At 38.0% G+C, this 18158-nt stretch overlaps 1 protein-coding gene across 3 annotated transcripts; it reads right to left on the reverse strand.

Annotated features, from left to right (window-relative positions):
* Positions 1-457: 457 nt before the first annotated feature.
* vps35l (VPS35 endosomal protein sorting factor like) lies at positions 458-18006 on the reverse strand. 3 transcript variants are annotated; one of them, XM_028476493.1, is made up of 30 exons: positions 17861-18005; positions 17313-17412; positions 15892-16071; positions 15680-15799; positions 15543-15567; positions 15391-15470; positions 15177-15305; positions 14483-14567; positions 13531-13587; positions 13346-13442; positions 12380-12427; positions 12199-12289; positions 11906-12106; positions 11752-11798; positions 10597-10708; positions 10394-10510; positions 10264-10317; positions 9886-9966; positions 9743-9805; positions 9553-9638; positions 8733-8813; positions 6146-6209; positions 5758-5856; positions 5607-5684; positions 5418-5532; positions 3639-3778; positions 3379-3544; positions 1848-1966; positions 1550-1699; positions 458-810 (listed from the first exon to the last, which is right to left on the reverse strand). In XM_028476493.1, the coding sequence occupies exons 1-30, from the start codon at positions 17875-17877 to the stop codon at positions 712-714; spliced, it is 2901 nt and encodes a 966-aa protein (XP_028332294.1). In that variant the 5' UTR covers positions 17878-18005; the 3' UTR covers positions 458-711. The 3 variants fall into 3 exon arrangements, with proteins under 3 accessions (XP_028332294.1, XP_028332293.1, XP_028332295.1); XM_028476492.1 differs by having other exon boundaries at positions 12199-12292; positions 17861-18004; XM_028476494.1 differs by lacking the exon at positions 458-810 and having other exon boundaries at positions 1559-1699; positions 3455-3544; positions 12199-12292; positions 17861-18006.
* Positions 18007-18158: the final 152 nt, after the last annotated feature.

Consider the following 18158-nt stretch of genomic DNA (forward strand, 5'->3'; position numbering starts at 1 on the left):
TTTGTGTCTTTATTATTAAAAAATAAATAAATTAAAAAATCACTTATAAAAAAAAAAAAAAAAAAATTGAGACCAAAATAATTGCACTTGAATACTTTTTTCTTTGATTGAAAATGTTTATTGATTTTTTAAAATAATAAAGACACAAATGCACTACCCATAATATGGCCCAAATACAAAAAAGATCACTTTAATAAAAAACAAAAAAACGTTTTCAATTAAAAAAGTGTACTTTTAAAAAAAAAAAAGTGTTCAAATGCATGTATTTGGGTCACAAATAATTAAATAAAAAACACCTTTTTCTTTGATTGAAAATATTTATTTTTGATTGAAGTGTTTTGTTTTTTTTTTCGTTTATTGAAGTGATTTTGGCACAAAGGACAGTTTTACATCACGTCACGTGTTTAATGATTTACATTTAAAAGTGTAATTTTCCAGAAAAAAACAAAAACTCCAATTTATTGGTGAAGATGTTTATTTATTTTTTGAATGACAGTGAAAGCTGTTAGAGGGTCTGAAACTAAAAGGACACTTTTTTTTCTCATTTATTTGCAAATAAACACATTGATTTCAGTTTAACAGCAGTGGTGTGGTTATAATACGATTAACTTTGAAACACATTTTTTAAACTACTATTAGCTTACAGATAGTCTTTTATATACACATCATTACACTGAAGTTGTATCTACAAAGCACGGTCAGGGCTGGTGTTTATGTGCGTGACTGTAGTGCAAGTCTCTGGACGGTATCTGACAGGTGAGCCATGTCCAGCTGCTGGGCCTGATGCTTGATGTGCTCCAGAGTCCGAACCTGCAGCAGAGACGCAAGGAGACGACCCATCATCACACAGACACAAAAAAAGATACATAATCTCCTTACAGCCTTTAGGAAACACTCTATCGTGCATGTTATTTCCTAGATATTTGCCATCTTCAATGAGTGCAAAGGTTATTTACGACCATGGCCTGCAACCTCAGTTCTGGTTGATCTTAAAGGTGCTGGATGGGATTGAGGGCAGGGCCTCTGTGTCTTTATGGTCCTGGCTTTGTGCACTGGGCCACAGTCATATTGAAATAACAAAGGGCCCTCCTAAAACTATTTTCTTTTTTGTATTATTTTGTTTTATAATGTATTGCACTGTTATAATATTAATATCTATATATTTATATTCTATTTTTATTGTAAAATGTCTTTGTGTTAACAACCTCCTCCATAGCCTCCTCTTTCTTTCGTTGTGTTTTGTTTTTTCTTATACTTTAGTCTGAAAATACAAATAAAAATAAAGTTACAAAAAAAAAAAAGTCTTTTGGTGGTCTGAAAGGTGCTTTAAAAAAATAATGAATTATAGTATTATTATTCCCTCAAATTTGGAATAAAAATGTCCAAAATGTCGTTCTAGAGCCACATATTGAGGCTTACAGGCTTTTGCCAGGTCCAACTGTGCTTTTATTTTGAAGAGGATGTATTTATGTAGCAGACTAGCGTCTATGTGTACTTTAATCAGTAGATGCTGAACACCTGACACTAAATACCAGATTCATGGACTTACGGAGAATCGAGTCTCGCAGTGTCCGTGTTTGTGGCTCAGGTTCCACAGGTTGACGCTGAGCTGGTTCAGCTTGTTGTTCCTCAGGTCACCGTGAGCCAGCAGGACATTGAACAGGGAGAAGGCCAGGGTGCTTTGGCGACGTGTGGTTTGCTACGGCAAAGTCAATGGATGTTCGATTAGTATAATAATATAATATTCAGACCATGAGCGACAGGAGAATCAAACGCTGTCAGATAGAGAAATCACGTGTTCAACTTTAGAAACGTATCAAACACGAGGAGCTTTGGTCTCGTCTCACCTCTTCCCGACCGAGTATCTTCAGGTGATCCAGGATCTGCCCGATCAGCGTCTCACACAGCTTATTGATCTCTGATAGAAACTTGGGGTCTCCTCCATACAACGTCTCATTAGAATCCACTGAGTGTACGAAAGGAGACAAAATAATATGTTAACAGAAACATCTGGACATGTTTGTGTGCTTGCTGCTGCCTTTCTTGGTCAGATCCTGGTCAGTCTCAACAGGACTTCCTGGTTGTATAAAGTTTAAATAAAATAAACTGCGACTCTATCAGATAACTAATTACCAGGCACGATGGGGATCATTGGTTCTCATCTGCTCTAAAACTATAGAACAGTAACTTATTCTTACCATTATCCAAAGATAGTAAAAAGTTACACGTGTCTAATAGTGAATACTGCAGCAAAAATAACTGTCTTCTTTTTCAAAATAAAAGCACAATACATTCAGTTTATAGATTTTTTTTTTTGTTAATCGAACCCAATCCCTGTGACAATGACCCACATTGTTTCATCCTAATTTCAAATGATCACTATATTATTGTATATTTCAATTATATTTGCATACATATTTAACCCTTATTCAATATATTCTTGTTGTAATATAATCATTGTCTTGGTCTCTATGTTTATTAAGAATGTAAGAAAAAATGATTCGGCAATGTATCGCACTATTTCACAGCGCGTTTATCGTATCGATCCAAAAATGTCCAAATCGATCTGTTTAACCATGTTTTTTAACAAAAAAAAAAAAAAAAAACATTTAGTTGTGCTAACATATGCATAGCACGTAAACGCCGGGTCACTAGGTGTCAGTGAACCACATCAGTTAAACTATCACTCCTCAATGCATTTTAGCATAAAACATACTGGGTACTTTTATAGATGTATGTGGTTACTTTTTATTTATTTTTTTAAAGAATTTAAGAACTTAACAGAATCACAATCAGTTGTTGCATTAAAACTTTTTTTAAAAATGCAATTTGACAGTTTGATTAACTTAGCGCAAGTTTTTGATATTGATAAAAATGAAACAAATTGTATTTCTTACCATTTCGTACTTGTTTTTATTTATTGACATCGGAATATATCTTAATGTAGATCGAGATATATCAGACTGTGATATGCAAATCGGGAATCGTATCATCAGATTTATGGCAATGCATGTTTATATTTACTTTTGTTAGTGTTTCTTTTCACCTTGTTATAATTTCTACTTGGAGCCACAATAAATACAATATTACCTGCACTACTTGCATATACAGTATGTATACTGTATATATATATATATATATATATATATATATATATATATATATATATATATATATCCATCCTTTATATTTATTATTATCATAGTGTTTCTGGTTTGTTTTTGTTTTTTCGCACCATCCACCAAGTAACATTCCTTGTATTTGTTTTAAACTCTACTTGGTCAATAAAACTAGTTTGATTCTGATTCTGTAACAAACGTATGTTCTCCCTTAGATGATTCAAGTATTTCTGAATCCCTAAAATGTGTGTATAGGTACCTTTAGGGACAGAGTAGAGAAAGGTTTCCTGGCTCATGGCGGCCAGCAGCGGCAGTGCGCCGATGTAAACTCGCACCTTAGCGTCGCTGTTGTCCTCCCAGGTGTAATCCTGCACCATGTTGAGAAGACCACGGACCAAGTAGAGCACGCCGTGCTCAGGGTGGTCCTGTGAAAACACACGGGATGCTGAAAGCGGCCCAGATTCCTAACTACGCTGTCGATCGTTGGTCTGCACTGATGGGATGAAGGGGGAGCGTTACCGGGACGACCAGCAGCGTCGCCATGAAGCTGTTGATGAAGTCCAGCAGGAAGCTCTCGGAAGAGCGGAGTTTCCCCTCCACGCTGATTAGGCGAGGAACCTCTGGGAGAATACTGACGGCTGCTTTCAGGAAGGCGTCCGCTGGAGGAGGAGGAGCAAAAAAGATTAACAGTGGAATAAATGAGATCTAGACCCTAGGTTCCCAAAGTGGGGTACGAGTACCTCCAGGGGTATGCAAATTGTCATAGGAGGTACGTGAATAAACATAAAAAAACTGGAAAATAGAATATAAATATAGCAGAAGTCAGGAGCCTCCATGCATTGCCACAAATGACACATTGGCCTCTGTAAGACTGCCCTCTAGTGGTGACGGAGAAACAATCTCATTAAAAAAAAAAAGCACAAATATGACACGCTAGCCACACGTGCTATAAATACTTTGATTCTTTTCCACCAAGTACTTGTGTGAAAATGGATTTTCAGCTTTGACAAAACATGAAAAAAAAGAGAACAAGACTTTGCGTGAAGACATTTTTAAGACAGACTCTCAAATTCTGGATGATCGGAAGTGATTCAATTCAATTCAACTTTATTTGTATAGCGCAGATTACAACAAAGTCATCTCAAAGCGCCTATCAAAATATAAAATTGATAAAAAAATAAATCGATTCAGGAGCCACTGAACCCGTGGTTCCCAACCTTTTTGGGATCATGGCCCCATTTTGATAGCAAGAATTTCTGACGACCCTAAAGATGTTTTTTATACTGTATTACAAACACAGAGTAGCCAGGATTAGTGACAAGTTGTACCAGCTCAGATATATATGTTTTACTGCATTTTAATTACAATTAAGAACTACATTCATATTTAACACAATGAATGTATAGAATACAGATTGTGTGTATTTTGAAGTTGAAAAATCTGTAATATTTTTTCTATTTTTAATGATTACTAGACATTTCAGGTGACCCCGTTTAAACTCCAAGGTGACTCAACATGGGGTCCTGACCACAAGGTTGAAAAACACTATTTCATTCCACTTATTTACAAAATGGGATTATTTAAAATGTGTTATCACTCATTCTATAATTATGCTCTATTTGGGGTGTGTATTGCCCAGCATCTGACGATACGATTTGCATCCCGATACATAGGTCACAATACGATACGTCCCGATATTAAAGTATAAGGCGATTATTGCGATTTTTTTTTTCATATATGACTTAAGAAACAACTAATCTGTAAATGTGTACACCTTCATGAGAACATTATGTATGAAATATATTTTATCTGCATATTTTACACTCAAAACATTGGCTTTAACATGCCATGTGCCAACAACTTAAAATAAAAAAAAAACATACAATCTGCCTGTGTCTTTTAAACCAACTTTGATTTTAGTGCAACTTAACTGAGGTATATGCCTAGAACAACAAATAAATGCAGAAAGTTAGTATTTTCTTTTTAAATTTTATTGCAAAAACACAAGGCATGTTGACCAGCTGGGCAAAAATAAATAAATAAATAAATGCGTTCATTTATTTTTTTTTTAAATAAAGAAAAATCGATATGGATGCATTTTGACGTAATATCGCTATATATCGCCAAATTTTTTTTCAAACCCCTTTCCTCTATAGTTACTTTTTCATAGTATTCTGAGTAAAATGCTGCAATCAGACAAAGGGGGTACTTGGATTCAGAAATACCAGAAATATGGTACTTGAGCCAAAGAAGTTTGGGAACCACTGGTCTAGATGATAAACAAAGAAAGTTCCTCACCCTGGGAGAGGCATTGGTTTGCCAAGGCTACCTGACCTGACAGCAGATAGAGGCTGAGACGGCTGAAGATGCTGCTGAGGGATGGGATAGTGATGAAACTGTAGGCAGCACATGCCTAGATGAAGGACACACACACACAAACCATCAATAATGTCACACTTCCTTCTTTTAATCAGCGTTTCCACTCACTCTGACAAAAGCGGCCGTTTTCCTGGAGTGGTTCCCCCTCATCACCCTCCTGGTCTCCATGGCCAGCTGGTTCACCGTCTAATAACGTCATGAAAAGGTCACACACAAAGCGCACAGGGACGGTGTTTGTGACCAATCACAGCAGACTGACATGAATGAGCTGCACCATCACAGGCTCCAGGTTACAGAAGGTGGCTCGAGCTTCCACGCAGAAACTCAGCTGCTGCTCAAAGTCACGACCGAACGAAACCTGGACACACAGTAGAGGACACGCGTAAGGAGCTATCTGATATATCTGAGTTATCATTGTGATCCTATTGTTCTAAGCATCATATTTCTGATTCATTGGATGTTACGTAAACATTGGTTTTGTAAAAACTCAGTCACTTTTTCAGAGCAGACATATTTTGAACATTTAGCTCACTTTCTTCACATTTAGCTCATTTTTCTTTCATTCTTTCTGAAATTTAAAGACGTGAAATCAGCCCCTGATGAACAATTAAAAACCCAAGCAGTGAACAGCATCTGTAAAGTCTCACCACGCGGATGAAGCCGATGATCAGCAGAGACAAAGATCTTTTCTCATCTTCCAGAGTGAGAGCGCTGCAGGAAACAGACATTATTGTGTTAAAATCCAAATTAAATATACAAGTTTTTTTTAATTCTTTATCTATCCAGTGTTTGTGTTGACGACAAGTTTTGACTATTCATTTATTCATTCATTTTCAGACCCACTTATTCCTGTTCAGGGTCATGGGGGTCTGCCGGTGCCAATCTCTGGCTCTCATTGGGCAGGGGTACACCCTGGACAGGGTGCCAGTGCAACACAGACAGACAACCACTCACTCACATTCACTCCTATGGGCAATTTAGAGACTCCAATCAACCTTAGTCACGTTTTTGGATTGCGCCCAAGTTTTGAATAAGTCTTCTTAATTCAGTAAAATCCGTTAAAAATAAAAACTCAAAGCTTTACTAGACTTAAAACTGTCAACTAGTCGATGCTTTTACTTCGCTAGGTATGCTGTGTTAAGACTGAATGCGTCTTCTGTGGCACCGAACGCGTCTGCCGGACGACACACAAAGCAAGAAATACAAGCAAACAAACGATTCCTAGGAATTGAAGTACTGGGAACCAGTTCTCAGAAAGAACCGGTTTTCGATTCCCATCCCTACTAGTCACTTCACGCGTTTGAAGTGAAGCACCGCCCACCAGCGACACATCCAACTCGGTGAGTTTCACTGCCTGCTGAAGCGAGGAGCTGCGCTCCTTTTTCTCCTCTCATGAACATAAACCACCAGTGGAAAAAGCCAGTGTGATCAGTGGCTAATGCTATGCTAGCTCAGTGCTATAGAGAGAACTTTTACCTGCTACTACCACCTCCTCACTGATTCTCCTCCACGCCAAATCCTTCCTAGTCCGGTCCCGGTTATAAAGGCCGTGTCATACAGCTCCAGGTGGTCACACACAGTTTCTACTCCATGGTTGAATGGTTGAATAGATCGGTGTCTGTGTTGACAGCCTGACGTCATCATCAACAAAGGCTCTGATTGGCTTTCGTCATGCAAAACAGTCATGGGAGTTCAATATTTTCAACTCGAGCGAATGTGGGAATATGACAAATAAATCGGGAGCACGCTCGCACCGGGCAACGCTCTTGATGCGCGGATCGGACCGCACTGCCGCACAAGATAGATTTCGCCTCTGGGACGCATCTATCCATTGACTTTGTATGTAATCTGGACGTACGAATATTTTGTGACGCATTCGGTGTGAACACAGTATAAGGCCTACTTGCCAACTTGTGTGGCAAAAACCTTTGCTTGCACAACACACTAGTAGTACTAGTAGACTGTTTTCAGTCAACTAGTACTACTAGTAAAGTCAAACGATTCACTAGTAGTACTAGTAGACCTTATGCAAATGAAGTAGGAGGGATTACAATGAAATCCAGCTCCCTGATCGGTTGTAATATTTTTCAAAACAAATAGAAAACCTGAATTGGCTTCACTCCACCTCCTTATTATCATATGAGGATTACTTATAGTACTAGTGACATGTTTCGCTTCAAAAGTAGTACTAGTGAACAGTGTTGGGAACGTTACTTTAAAAAAGTAATTAGTTATAGTTACTCACTACTTGTTCCAAAAAGCAACTGCGTTAGTAACTAAATTACTCTATAATAAAAGTAACTCATTACCAAGGAAAGTAACTATTTGCGTTACTGTGTCGTGTGTGTGTGTGTGTGTGTGTGGGCACGTCGCCTTAGCCAATCATAATCTCTCATCTTGTTTTTAACCCACCTCCTTACTACAGCTGAGTAAGAAGCCGGGGACGCTTTCGGATAAAAGTTTATTCAATCAATGAATGTAACGCACCGCATTTAACGTTCAGTAACGATAACGGCATTGTAACGGCGTAAAAAGTAATTAGTTAGATTACCCCGTTACTGAAAAACAAACGCCGTTACCTAACGCCGTTATTTCAAACACTGCTAGTGAAACTTTTTGCTTCACTAGTAAAGTGTACTCACATACTAGTAAACCAAAGTAAGAGTACATACTCCAAATTTGAGTTGCAGTCGATCCTAACTGTGGTTAATATAACTGGTATCACATTTATGCTCAAATGGTTTTCCATAGCGGTGTCATCAGTGGAATGAGAACCAAAAGGAGTGTGGAAGAAGTGTAAACCATTGAGTGGGGTTCACACATTAACACAATTGTGCTGTTTTTGTCCTCATCAGATTATCCTATAAAATTATCCTGTGTTAAGAGGGAATTTGTCCCGATAATCGGCTCCGAAACGGGTCGGGGCTGACAAACTGTAAACATCAAACTTCCACGTTGCGTTTTCCTGTTGTTGCCACATTTCTTCTTCATTTCTGTTCAATTACATTTAATCACGCAAGATTTCTGTTTCGGAATAAACAATTCTAAATCAGCGGTGGGACACAGTCGTGACGTGTGCGCTGTGTTGTGTTGAGATTCTCGGAGCGCAACCACACACGGTACAATCAAAACCATCAATGTTACATTTGTCATCTTCATGTGGAAGGTTTGTAACAGATTTGGAAAACCCTTGTGTGAGTGTGTGTGTGTGTGTGTGTGTGTGTGACACCGTACTTGACAGAGTCGTGCATGGTTTTGCAAATGTGCAGCATGGCGTTGAGGATCACAGGGTCTCTGGTGAGCTCCACCTGGTGTCTGCACGAAACAAATAAAACAATTAAAGTCAAGGCATGGAGGCAAAATCTGGAGAGAAATACACATTTTTATTATTGTGACAAAAAAAATCCCAATATATCGTAAATCGAATTTTTCCCTCCCCCACTGATTATAATTCAAAACACCCTATACTTGAGTTACAGATGTTTATTTGGTGATTGAATATGAAAAATGTAAAGTTAATGAAACTGTATGTTGATAGGATTTTACTGATGTGGTCAACTTGAAAATAAATCTTGCCGTACGGTGCATTTAAGATTATTTTTACACCCCTGAAACTAAACCCACACGCTACAGGAATGAAAGCATTAGAAAAGCATGAATAATATATATCTGTATCTGGGTCAATGACATATAAGGCATGAAATTTCATAAAATGGGCTTCATCGGGCAAGGTTTGCATGAATATTATGATGGGAACAGAAATAAGAATAGTATGAAATCTTATACAGGACTAAAATAAAAGTGAAATAGGGCACAAAATACATTTAAATAGATTTAGAGTAATTTTACTTTTTTCATTTTTAAACGGCAGCACCACAAATAACAGAATAAATTACTGAAATATATTAGTAACATCAAAAAAAAAATCAAAGTGAGCACATATATACTAAGTTACTACATATTTAGTACATTTTTATGCATTTAAACCTTTTTCAACCAAATGAAATTCAGTTGGAAAGAATTTTCAGGAGTCTCATGTGTCAGGTTTACTTACTTGATGAAGACCTCCAGGATTGATTTGCACACCTCCACCCTCACGCTGTCCTTCTGGAACATGTCCAGGAATGGGAGGAAACGCTCCTGAGTGACAGATAGGAGGACAAATGTGCAAACGTAGAACGACGACAACAACAACAACAACATAAAGAAGGATCTTTTCAGTGATTCCTGCAGGCGTCGCTCACCATGGAGAAGAGGATGGAGAAGTCATGGAAGTAAGTAAGAATCTTTCGGATCACCGACTGAAGCTGCAAACAGAGAGCAGAACGAGTTCTTCAGAGCAGGTAAGATGAAAAAAAAAATCAAAGGCCGAAATGACCCCGCCCACCTGAGGATAGGCGTCTTCAAAGGCGCGGTCAGGCGTCATGTGTTTGATGATGTCAGCAAGAACTGTGTTTACTTCCCGTTTCTAATAGAAGAGAGAGAAATAGTTGACATGAAGTTTTACACATAAGGCTGACATTAGCATGAATAAGGTGTCATGAAGGCTGTCATTAAGTGTTGTTCGCTAAATTATGACACCTTTGGAGCTATGTTGGCGTTTTTGGGTTAGGTTGAGGGATCTAGTGGGGTTAAGTAGGGTCAGGGTCAGGGTAACAAACAAAATGACGGCCTTCATGACACCTTATTCATGCTAATGACAGGTGTCATGTCATAATAATGACAGCGTAATGTAAAGTAAAGAGTTTCGTCCGCGTTTACGCACCGAAAAGTGTCGGCAGGTGAACTCTACCCAGATTTCAGCCCCGTTTATGTAATCCTGTTAAAATTCAGAATGAAATTCACAATCAGGACCTCATTTTCAGCACAGATGTTGTGGGTGAAAGCTGCAGGACCTGAGGACTGCGGACTTTGGTGATGACCTTCCAGGCTTCATTCAGAATGGTCAGCCTCTCCGATTCTGGAGGATCAGCTGAGCTCAGGCTGCAGCCCAGAGACCCGAACAGCAGATGCTACAGAAACAACCACAAACCCCCCCTGAATAAATAATCAATCACACTTTACCTGGATCTCAATGAATGAATGTGTGTCCACTAACCTTTGGAAAGCCAGACTCATCACAGTCCTTGATCATAGCAATGAAGTCGGTGGCTCGTGCGGCAACAAACTCAGGCCTGAAGGCTCTCATGACGGAGTTGAGGAGCAAAGCACTGTGGGAAAATGGAAAAAAATGAAACAAAATGGTGAAAATGTGCGTGGACCCTATAAGGCTTTCCTCAATAATGAGCTGTGACCCAAACTAATGAAATGATTTACACTCTTATACTTACAATGTGAAATAATGGAGCAGTTTGATCAGACTGTCATTGTAAGCAACATTAATAAATAAATAAATATTTCATATAAGACACAAATGTCTTACAGTTAAGGATACAACTCTTTGTAAACTTCCTTGAAATCAATAGGTGAAAATTGCATTTTAGGAACTCAACGTAGGCAGCTATTTTTATAAATAGAAAAAAAAAGAAAGAAAAATGATTTATTAAAAAAAATAACAAAAGAAGTATAGAAAGGTTGGTATTAATATGATTATTAATAATTGTGTATGGTTTGTTTGTTAGACATTCTAATTACCCGTTTATGATTGTGCATAGTTACATTTCTGCTCCATTGATAAATCCCCTTCAAAATAAAAGCACAAAAGGAAAGCAAAATCCCCACCCACAGAAAAGGGTTTTTTTTGGCAACAGACTCAGAATCTAAGGACCTCTAAACCAGGCATGTCAAATCCACCACGCAAGAGAAGTTAGCCAATTTAGCCTGTTGGAGAATTTTAGTAATAGCAGAAGTTACAGAGAAAACATGAATCATTAAACTGTATAAATAGTAATACCCATTAAATTCAGCTGCAGGTATCTCAGTCCCTTATAATTCACAAACTTAATGAAACGTCTCAACATATGAGGATACCCTCAGTTTTTCTTCACTAATAATTACATACATAGAGTAATAGCCGTTTTGATCATTTATTTTGTGTCAGAAAATCCAGGAAGCTCTGCTATCTGTAACTTATTGCTTGAATATTGTAAATTTAAAACAATACAATGATGAAATTGTTCTTGTTGCAAGTAAAACCAAGTTGTTATAAGTTCTATTTTTTTCTTCTCAAAAAAACCCAAAATAAAACACACACTTTGCACCACAAGGTAGCAGCTCTACATCTACAGCCATTATCAATAAATGTTCTACTTACTTATTTCCCAATGTTTTGCATCTCTCTATCATCTCCGTTAGCAGCGGCTAAAGAGGAAACAAGCAGCATTGGACATGTTTAGGTGTTTATTCAAACCGGTAGAAGCAAGGTGAAGCCACTGCTACAAACTGCAGGTGTGTGTGTGTGTGTGTACCTCTGGTGCTCTGTATGCGATACACTGCAGGATCCAGTTGATGGCTGGAGAGTAAAGTGTCAGATACTCTGGTGTCTCCACCCTCTGAACCACCAGCTGGTTCTGGACGCTCTCGCCGCTGATTTGTCGGAACGTTCCGAGCAGGTCGAAGAAGTTGCGGTTCAGGCTGTCTTTAAGGTGGGGGGCCACCTCCATGCCCACCTATTGGTATGAAAAGCAACACTCAGCTCTAAAGGTGAAGGAAACAGGAAAACGTTGCAGTGATTGATCCCAATAGCCTTACTAGTTCCTACCCTGCAGAGGTACGCTCGGGCGTACGCAGCCACCAAAGGATCCCCGATTCCTCTGATCATGGCTGTCAACCGAGGCAGAATCTCCTGAATGCTGCTGCAAAGGCAAAAACCCATTAACATCCTCCAGTTACTGGTTTATACTTGTCCTAGCTACTGATACAGTATGTAGGTGCTCTCCTACCTCTTGTTGAGGAAGCGGTTACATTTCAAAATAGCTACTTCAACGTATCTGTTCAATCAGGTTAAAGAAGTATTTGTGTAATATATACAGGCGTACAGACAAATACCAAGTAACCAGGACTAATGACAAGTTGTCACAGCTCAGATATATATTTTATTAATATTATTAACTAGATTTATATTTGACAAAGTCAAAATATAGATTAGATTAGTCCCCTGGCTAAGATGTAAAAAGGCATTAAAATACAAGCATGACAATACATTTACAAGTCAATAACAATAACAGTACCTGTTACAATATTAAAACACACAAAAAACCTGTTACAATATTAAAACACACAAAAAACACGTGTTCAAAAGGCTACGTTATCTAATACAATACAATGCAGCGCAACATGCTCGACTTTTAATGTTGGCAGACGTACATGTTAATAAGACAAATTTTCAACAGTTGTTTAAGATTGTGTGGTGTTTTAATTAGAAAAAGAAGAAGAATTTAAAAAATGTATTTCTAATCAGTAATTTCAGGTGACCAGACATGGGGTTCTGACCCCAAGGTTGAAAAACGCTGCTTTAAAGGCTACTATTCCCTTTAATAACGACACAATAGGTCTAAATGTTTGGGCACCCCCATTTTCTCAGAGGAATTCCAATGAAAAGCGCAATCTAAAGCTGATACGGATGAAACGAGTCAAACTTTATAAAGATCGCTCCCCAATGGGCCGAGATAGGGAATTTTTGATTCGTCAAACTGATCCAGAATCAGTATAATAATCCAGATCCCCTCCAAAATGTAATGGAATCTTCCAAGAGGTAAGATCCATCTTTGGTTAAAATTTTGTCAACATCCGTTCAGTAGTTCTGAAATAATCCTGCTAACAGACAAACAAACAAATAAAATAAAATGTTATCTAACATGTAATCCTAAAGGCAGATGGAAGTGGTTTTCGTTGCTGTTTAAGGATACAGTCTGGGCAGCAGCTCTCTGATGGAGGCGATCTTATAAAACCAGTTCAGGCACGTTTCCTTCGCTGTGTCATTCACATCTTCACTGGTGAAGTTTTCTGTGTTCGGACAAACGTCAGACAAAAAAAGAAAATAAAGAATAACAGCAGCAGCAGAATCCACTGGAGGTGGACGATAAATCATTACCTGGTAAGATTTGAGAGTCTGAGCACATGGTCCAGATTCTGTCATAAACCAGCCGTCCTACAGAGGTACAAAAACAATTAGAGACACTGAAGTAGAGATGAAACGATTCCCTCAACTCCCGATACGATTCGCTTCACGATACGATTCTCTCACGATATGATTCTCTCACGATTTATTTTACAAAATGGGACTGTAGGCAAATATTCCTTTATTTTTTTTGGGAAAAAAGCTAGAAAATACTGTACTATTTTCCTTTTATTTTTCATTGTCAAAAGAATCCCTTGATAAACTACTCAAAACAATGCAATTTAACTAAAAATAAATCTTGAATGAAATAAATAAAGGAGTAATACAAATGAAGAAGTCGATTAATTTAAATTCTGGTTCTATAGTAAACAATGCAAAACTGCATAATAGTTCTTTTTCTTTTTAAAAGTGCAACTGAAAATGTATTTTGTGCCTTAACAATTGGACTTTAAAAAAAAAAACAATCTGCGCTGTATTTTCGTCAAATATTTGTTTGGACCAGCAGAGGGCGCTGGTAACCCAGTGGTCGGTTGGGATGCAGCTATTCTGTGCATTGAAGAAGAGATGCTATGTGCTAGCAGACCGAGCTAATAGAATAATGTGACCTTTTCAGATATTGACGTAATATTACAGATATTCTTTAGGTGCTAAAGGGGTAAGGAATCATTTATGAACATGTTTAAGAGTAGAAGGCGGCCAGAAAGAAAGTAGTAGCACATTCCGCCCGCCGACTCAGCATTTGGACAACAGAGGATAAATATATATATCTGCTGTTTAAAAAAAGTACTGCGATTCAATTTTCAGAAAATCGATATGAACCGTGATATCTAAGAATGGATTTTTAACTGTCTTACGATTAATCGTTACATCCCTACACTGAAGTATGAAAACAACCTAGTCAGGGACACGAGAAGCGATGGCTTACCAAATGTGTCCAGGATGTCGGTGATGAGGACGAACTTGCTGGGGTAGAACTGGATGACGGACGTATCAGACAGCAGCTTTGAGCACTGGAGGAAACAGGACAATTCTGTCCTATATGAACCATTTAACTGTCAATCACAGCAACATGGAGACTGTGCAACCACCAGATGTGCACGAACACCAGTGATAACTAAAACCAGGATTATTGAAGCACAAAAGCACTAACGCCCCTTTGGTTGTGACCAGTTTTATTCCCTTGGAGTAAACGACAAACATAAAATCTGCATGCATGTTGTACAGCAGGGGTGTTCCAGTATTTGTAGCTCACTGTGTTCTTTAGAAGAACTTCCATAGCTTCCACACACGTAGGTTGTAAGAAGATGCTGCTGTATCCATTCGGGCCAGTGACCACCTGTGAGTGGCTTTGGGCTGAAGGAGGGTCTTCTTCTACTTATTAGTGGAAGATTTAAATGAACAATGTAGTGTGCTAGCACTCCCTCACATTGTGGTCAGAACCTGAACTGTTAGGTTTCATTTCTGGTAAACGTGACCATGCTGTTCTCATTCATTTATCAGGTCTTGTGGCCCACGAGCGCGATCGACACACAATGCCACCGTGATAAACCAGTAGATTGAGGTCGACTGTTGTACAGTCACCGTGGAGATGTTTACCATGAGCTTTTGATCGTGCTTACCTGGATGACAATCTTCAGAGCTTTCACCTTCTGGTCTGAAGCCCAGGCTTCCTTCAGTGACTGGTTCAGCTCCTCAATGCGGTTGGCGTAATCCTGCTGAGAGAGGTTCAGCAGCTCTTTCTGCGAGCCCTGGACACCCACGAAGAAGCAGAAGATAAAACCTTTTAATCAGAAATCATCTTTACCAGAACGATGGTAGAGATGCTTCAAAAACCTCCTCCAGATCATCGAGCTCCTCCAGGCGAGTGCGGACTTTGTCAGAAACAGCTGAAGATCCAGGGCTCAGAGCTTTCCCTGGAACGATTTTAATGCAGCTTTTAGAACATGTGTGAAAATAGCAACATGTAAAGAATTGGTTCCACTGACCTCTGTCAGAGCCCATGAAAAGATTCTGTGAAAACAACAAAAATAAAGGTTTTTGTCCGTTTTTATCAGCACAGTTTGCATTAATGTGTCATTATAAAGATCTTGATGAGTCTTCACGTGTTAAAGAGTCAACTCACTATGGAGAGCTTCTCAGTCGTGGTGAATCTGGCTAAGATTTCTCCTCTTTTCGACGACCACGGCACAAAGTCTGCTCCCACATCCTCTTCCTCCTTCTCCCTCCTCTTCCTCAGCAAGTCCTGAAGGTGAAACATCTTGTGTCACTCTTCAGTTGTGTTTAAATGTTGTGCTTATTATTATTAAAATGATTGTGTTGGTAACATGAGCTGACCCCTGTGGTAGTGCTGTGTGCCATCGCTGGCGTCTCATTGGCTGCTGCAAACATGGATAAGGGGTCGGTCCCATCCATCATGGAGCTGAGGGGGTCTGACGGGGCGGCAGAGGAGGAGGACGATGAAGACGAAGAGGTGCTTCCTTTACGAGCCCCACGACGGCTCTTTGTATCCGTCACCTGATGCAGAGACGACAGGAAGACAAGAGGAAGAACATTATAATGCAGACATGGCCACATGCTAGGTCTGGTACTACAAAATGACAGAAAAAATACACAAAATGACAGAAAAAATACACAAAACAACAGCAAAAATCGGCAAAATGACTTGAACAAACACCCATACACCCATCCCCCATGGTGCACTATGGCAGCCTTGCTTCCTTCAGCTGTGGCTACACTAGTAGCTTACCACCACCAAGTGTGGAGTGAAAGAATAATCCCTTGATTCTGTAAAGCGTCTTTGAGTGTCCAAAAAAGCGCTATTAAAAATTGATGAAATACTATTATTATTATTATTATTAAAAGCACTCCTTGTATGAAAAGCGCTTATTATAAAATAAATAAACATTGATTGATTGATACAAAATCACAGAAAAATGCACTAAAGGACGACGAAAATACAAAAATTTCACCTTAAAACACACAAGAAAAAAAAATACACATTTTTTTTAAATGTACAAAACAACACTAAAAATACACAAAATGAATCATAATGCACAAAATGACTGCAAAAATACACAAAATTGACCTAAAAACACACAAGACAAATACAAATATACACAAACAACTGAACAATACACAAAACAACAGCAAAAATAGGCAAAATTACTCAGAAAAATAAAACAATGCACAAAAGAACAGAAATACGCAGATTTCATCTAAAAACACAAATACAAATGTACACAAAATAACTGAAAAATATATAAAACGACACAAAAATACACAAATGACACCATAAACACACAATATGAATCATATCACACAAAATTTAGGAAAAAATACACAAAGTGACTCACAAAAAATTTGAAAATAGATGACAAAAATACACAGATTTACTCTAAAAACACACAAGAAAACTACAAATATACACAAAATAACTGAAAACTATACTGGTAAAACTAAGAAAATACACAAAACTACACCAAAAACACAAAATCACAACAAAAAGCAGCAAATAACAAAAAAAAAAAAAGAAAAGAAGAAAAGAAAAACACAAAACAGCAACAATAACAGACAAAATGTTTTTTTTTCCTGCATTAAAGCTCAAATGGGACATTATTCAAAATCCTGACATGAATGTTAATAATGTGGTCCTCAGATCAGACAATCACATTTTTGTGCCCATCTCTGCTATAATGGGACTGATGCTCTGATGTGTTTTAGCTATTCTATTAGCTATGTTATTTTAAAAGTCATACAATGAGGGGTTTGAGGGGATGATAGTCTCCAAAATCAACCAGAAATGCCTCCGAACGACATCTCTGAAGCTCTGCATCATAGTTACGGCCCCGGGAACGCCTGGAGAGAAAAATGTGACACAATCAGAAACATTTTTACTTAGAAACATTCATTTTTGTTCAGAAAAATATAGCTAAAGTTAATGTTACAGCAAATAGGTCAGGAATAAATTGATATAAACATCTGTCTATAATGATTGAGGGCCCTCCATTTTACAAAAAGTTTGGAAACAATAGATCCGTCACACCACTAGTAATATAATATAATATAATATAATATAATATAATATAATATAATATAATATAATATAATACCAGTTTGATTTGGTAATGGTGCAGTTTGCACTGTGCAAGACAATTTGAGACTTGAAATAACCTAATAGTGAAGCACACTGTGCGTGTATTTACATTGTATGTATACTCCTAATGTCATATAATACAATTATATGTAAAATACACCTTCACTGTTGATAGTTAGCAGCTTTAAGAAGAAGAAAATAACATCTCACCACTGCACCGCAGCCATTTTTCCCAAATCATGTGACACAGCAGCACTTCCTGGTCGAGTGGCGTTTTCAATTTTTAAAAAAATAAACAATTTATTTAAAGTCAATTAAAATGTAAGAACTACACTAAGAACAATAACCTTCTAAAATGTGTTATTCAGACTTTTGCGCGTATAAAGGTTTGTTATGGGAAACGTTACGACAAAATAAACATACATTTCCCAGAACACATTGCGTTGATAACGCAACTTCCGCATTATCTCAAAGAGAAAGAGGCCTCACTTCGGTACCCCTTTTCCAG

The sequence above is a fragment of the Gouania willdenowi genome, chromosome 19 (assembly GCF_900634775.1).
Source record: "Gouania willdenowi chromosome 19, fGouWil2.1, whole genome shotgun sequence".
Taxonomy (NCBI): domain Eukaryota; kingdom Metazoa; phylum Chordata; class Actinopteri; order Blenniiformes; family Gobiesocidae; genus Gouania; species Gouania willdenowi.

Bases quoted from the DNA above. Each gene is read 5' to 3' on its own strand.
- vps35l (XM_028476492.1), bottom strand. The intron at 10,709-11,751 runs GTAAGTAGAACA...ATTTTCCCACAG, and splicing joins TGCAAAACATTGGGAAATAA to TGCTTTGCTCCTCAACTCCG. The intron at 5,533-5,606 runs GTGAGTGGAAAC...TCCTTCATCTAG, and splicing joins AAACGGCCGCTTTTGTCAGA to GCATGTGCTGCCTACAGTTT.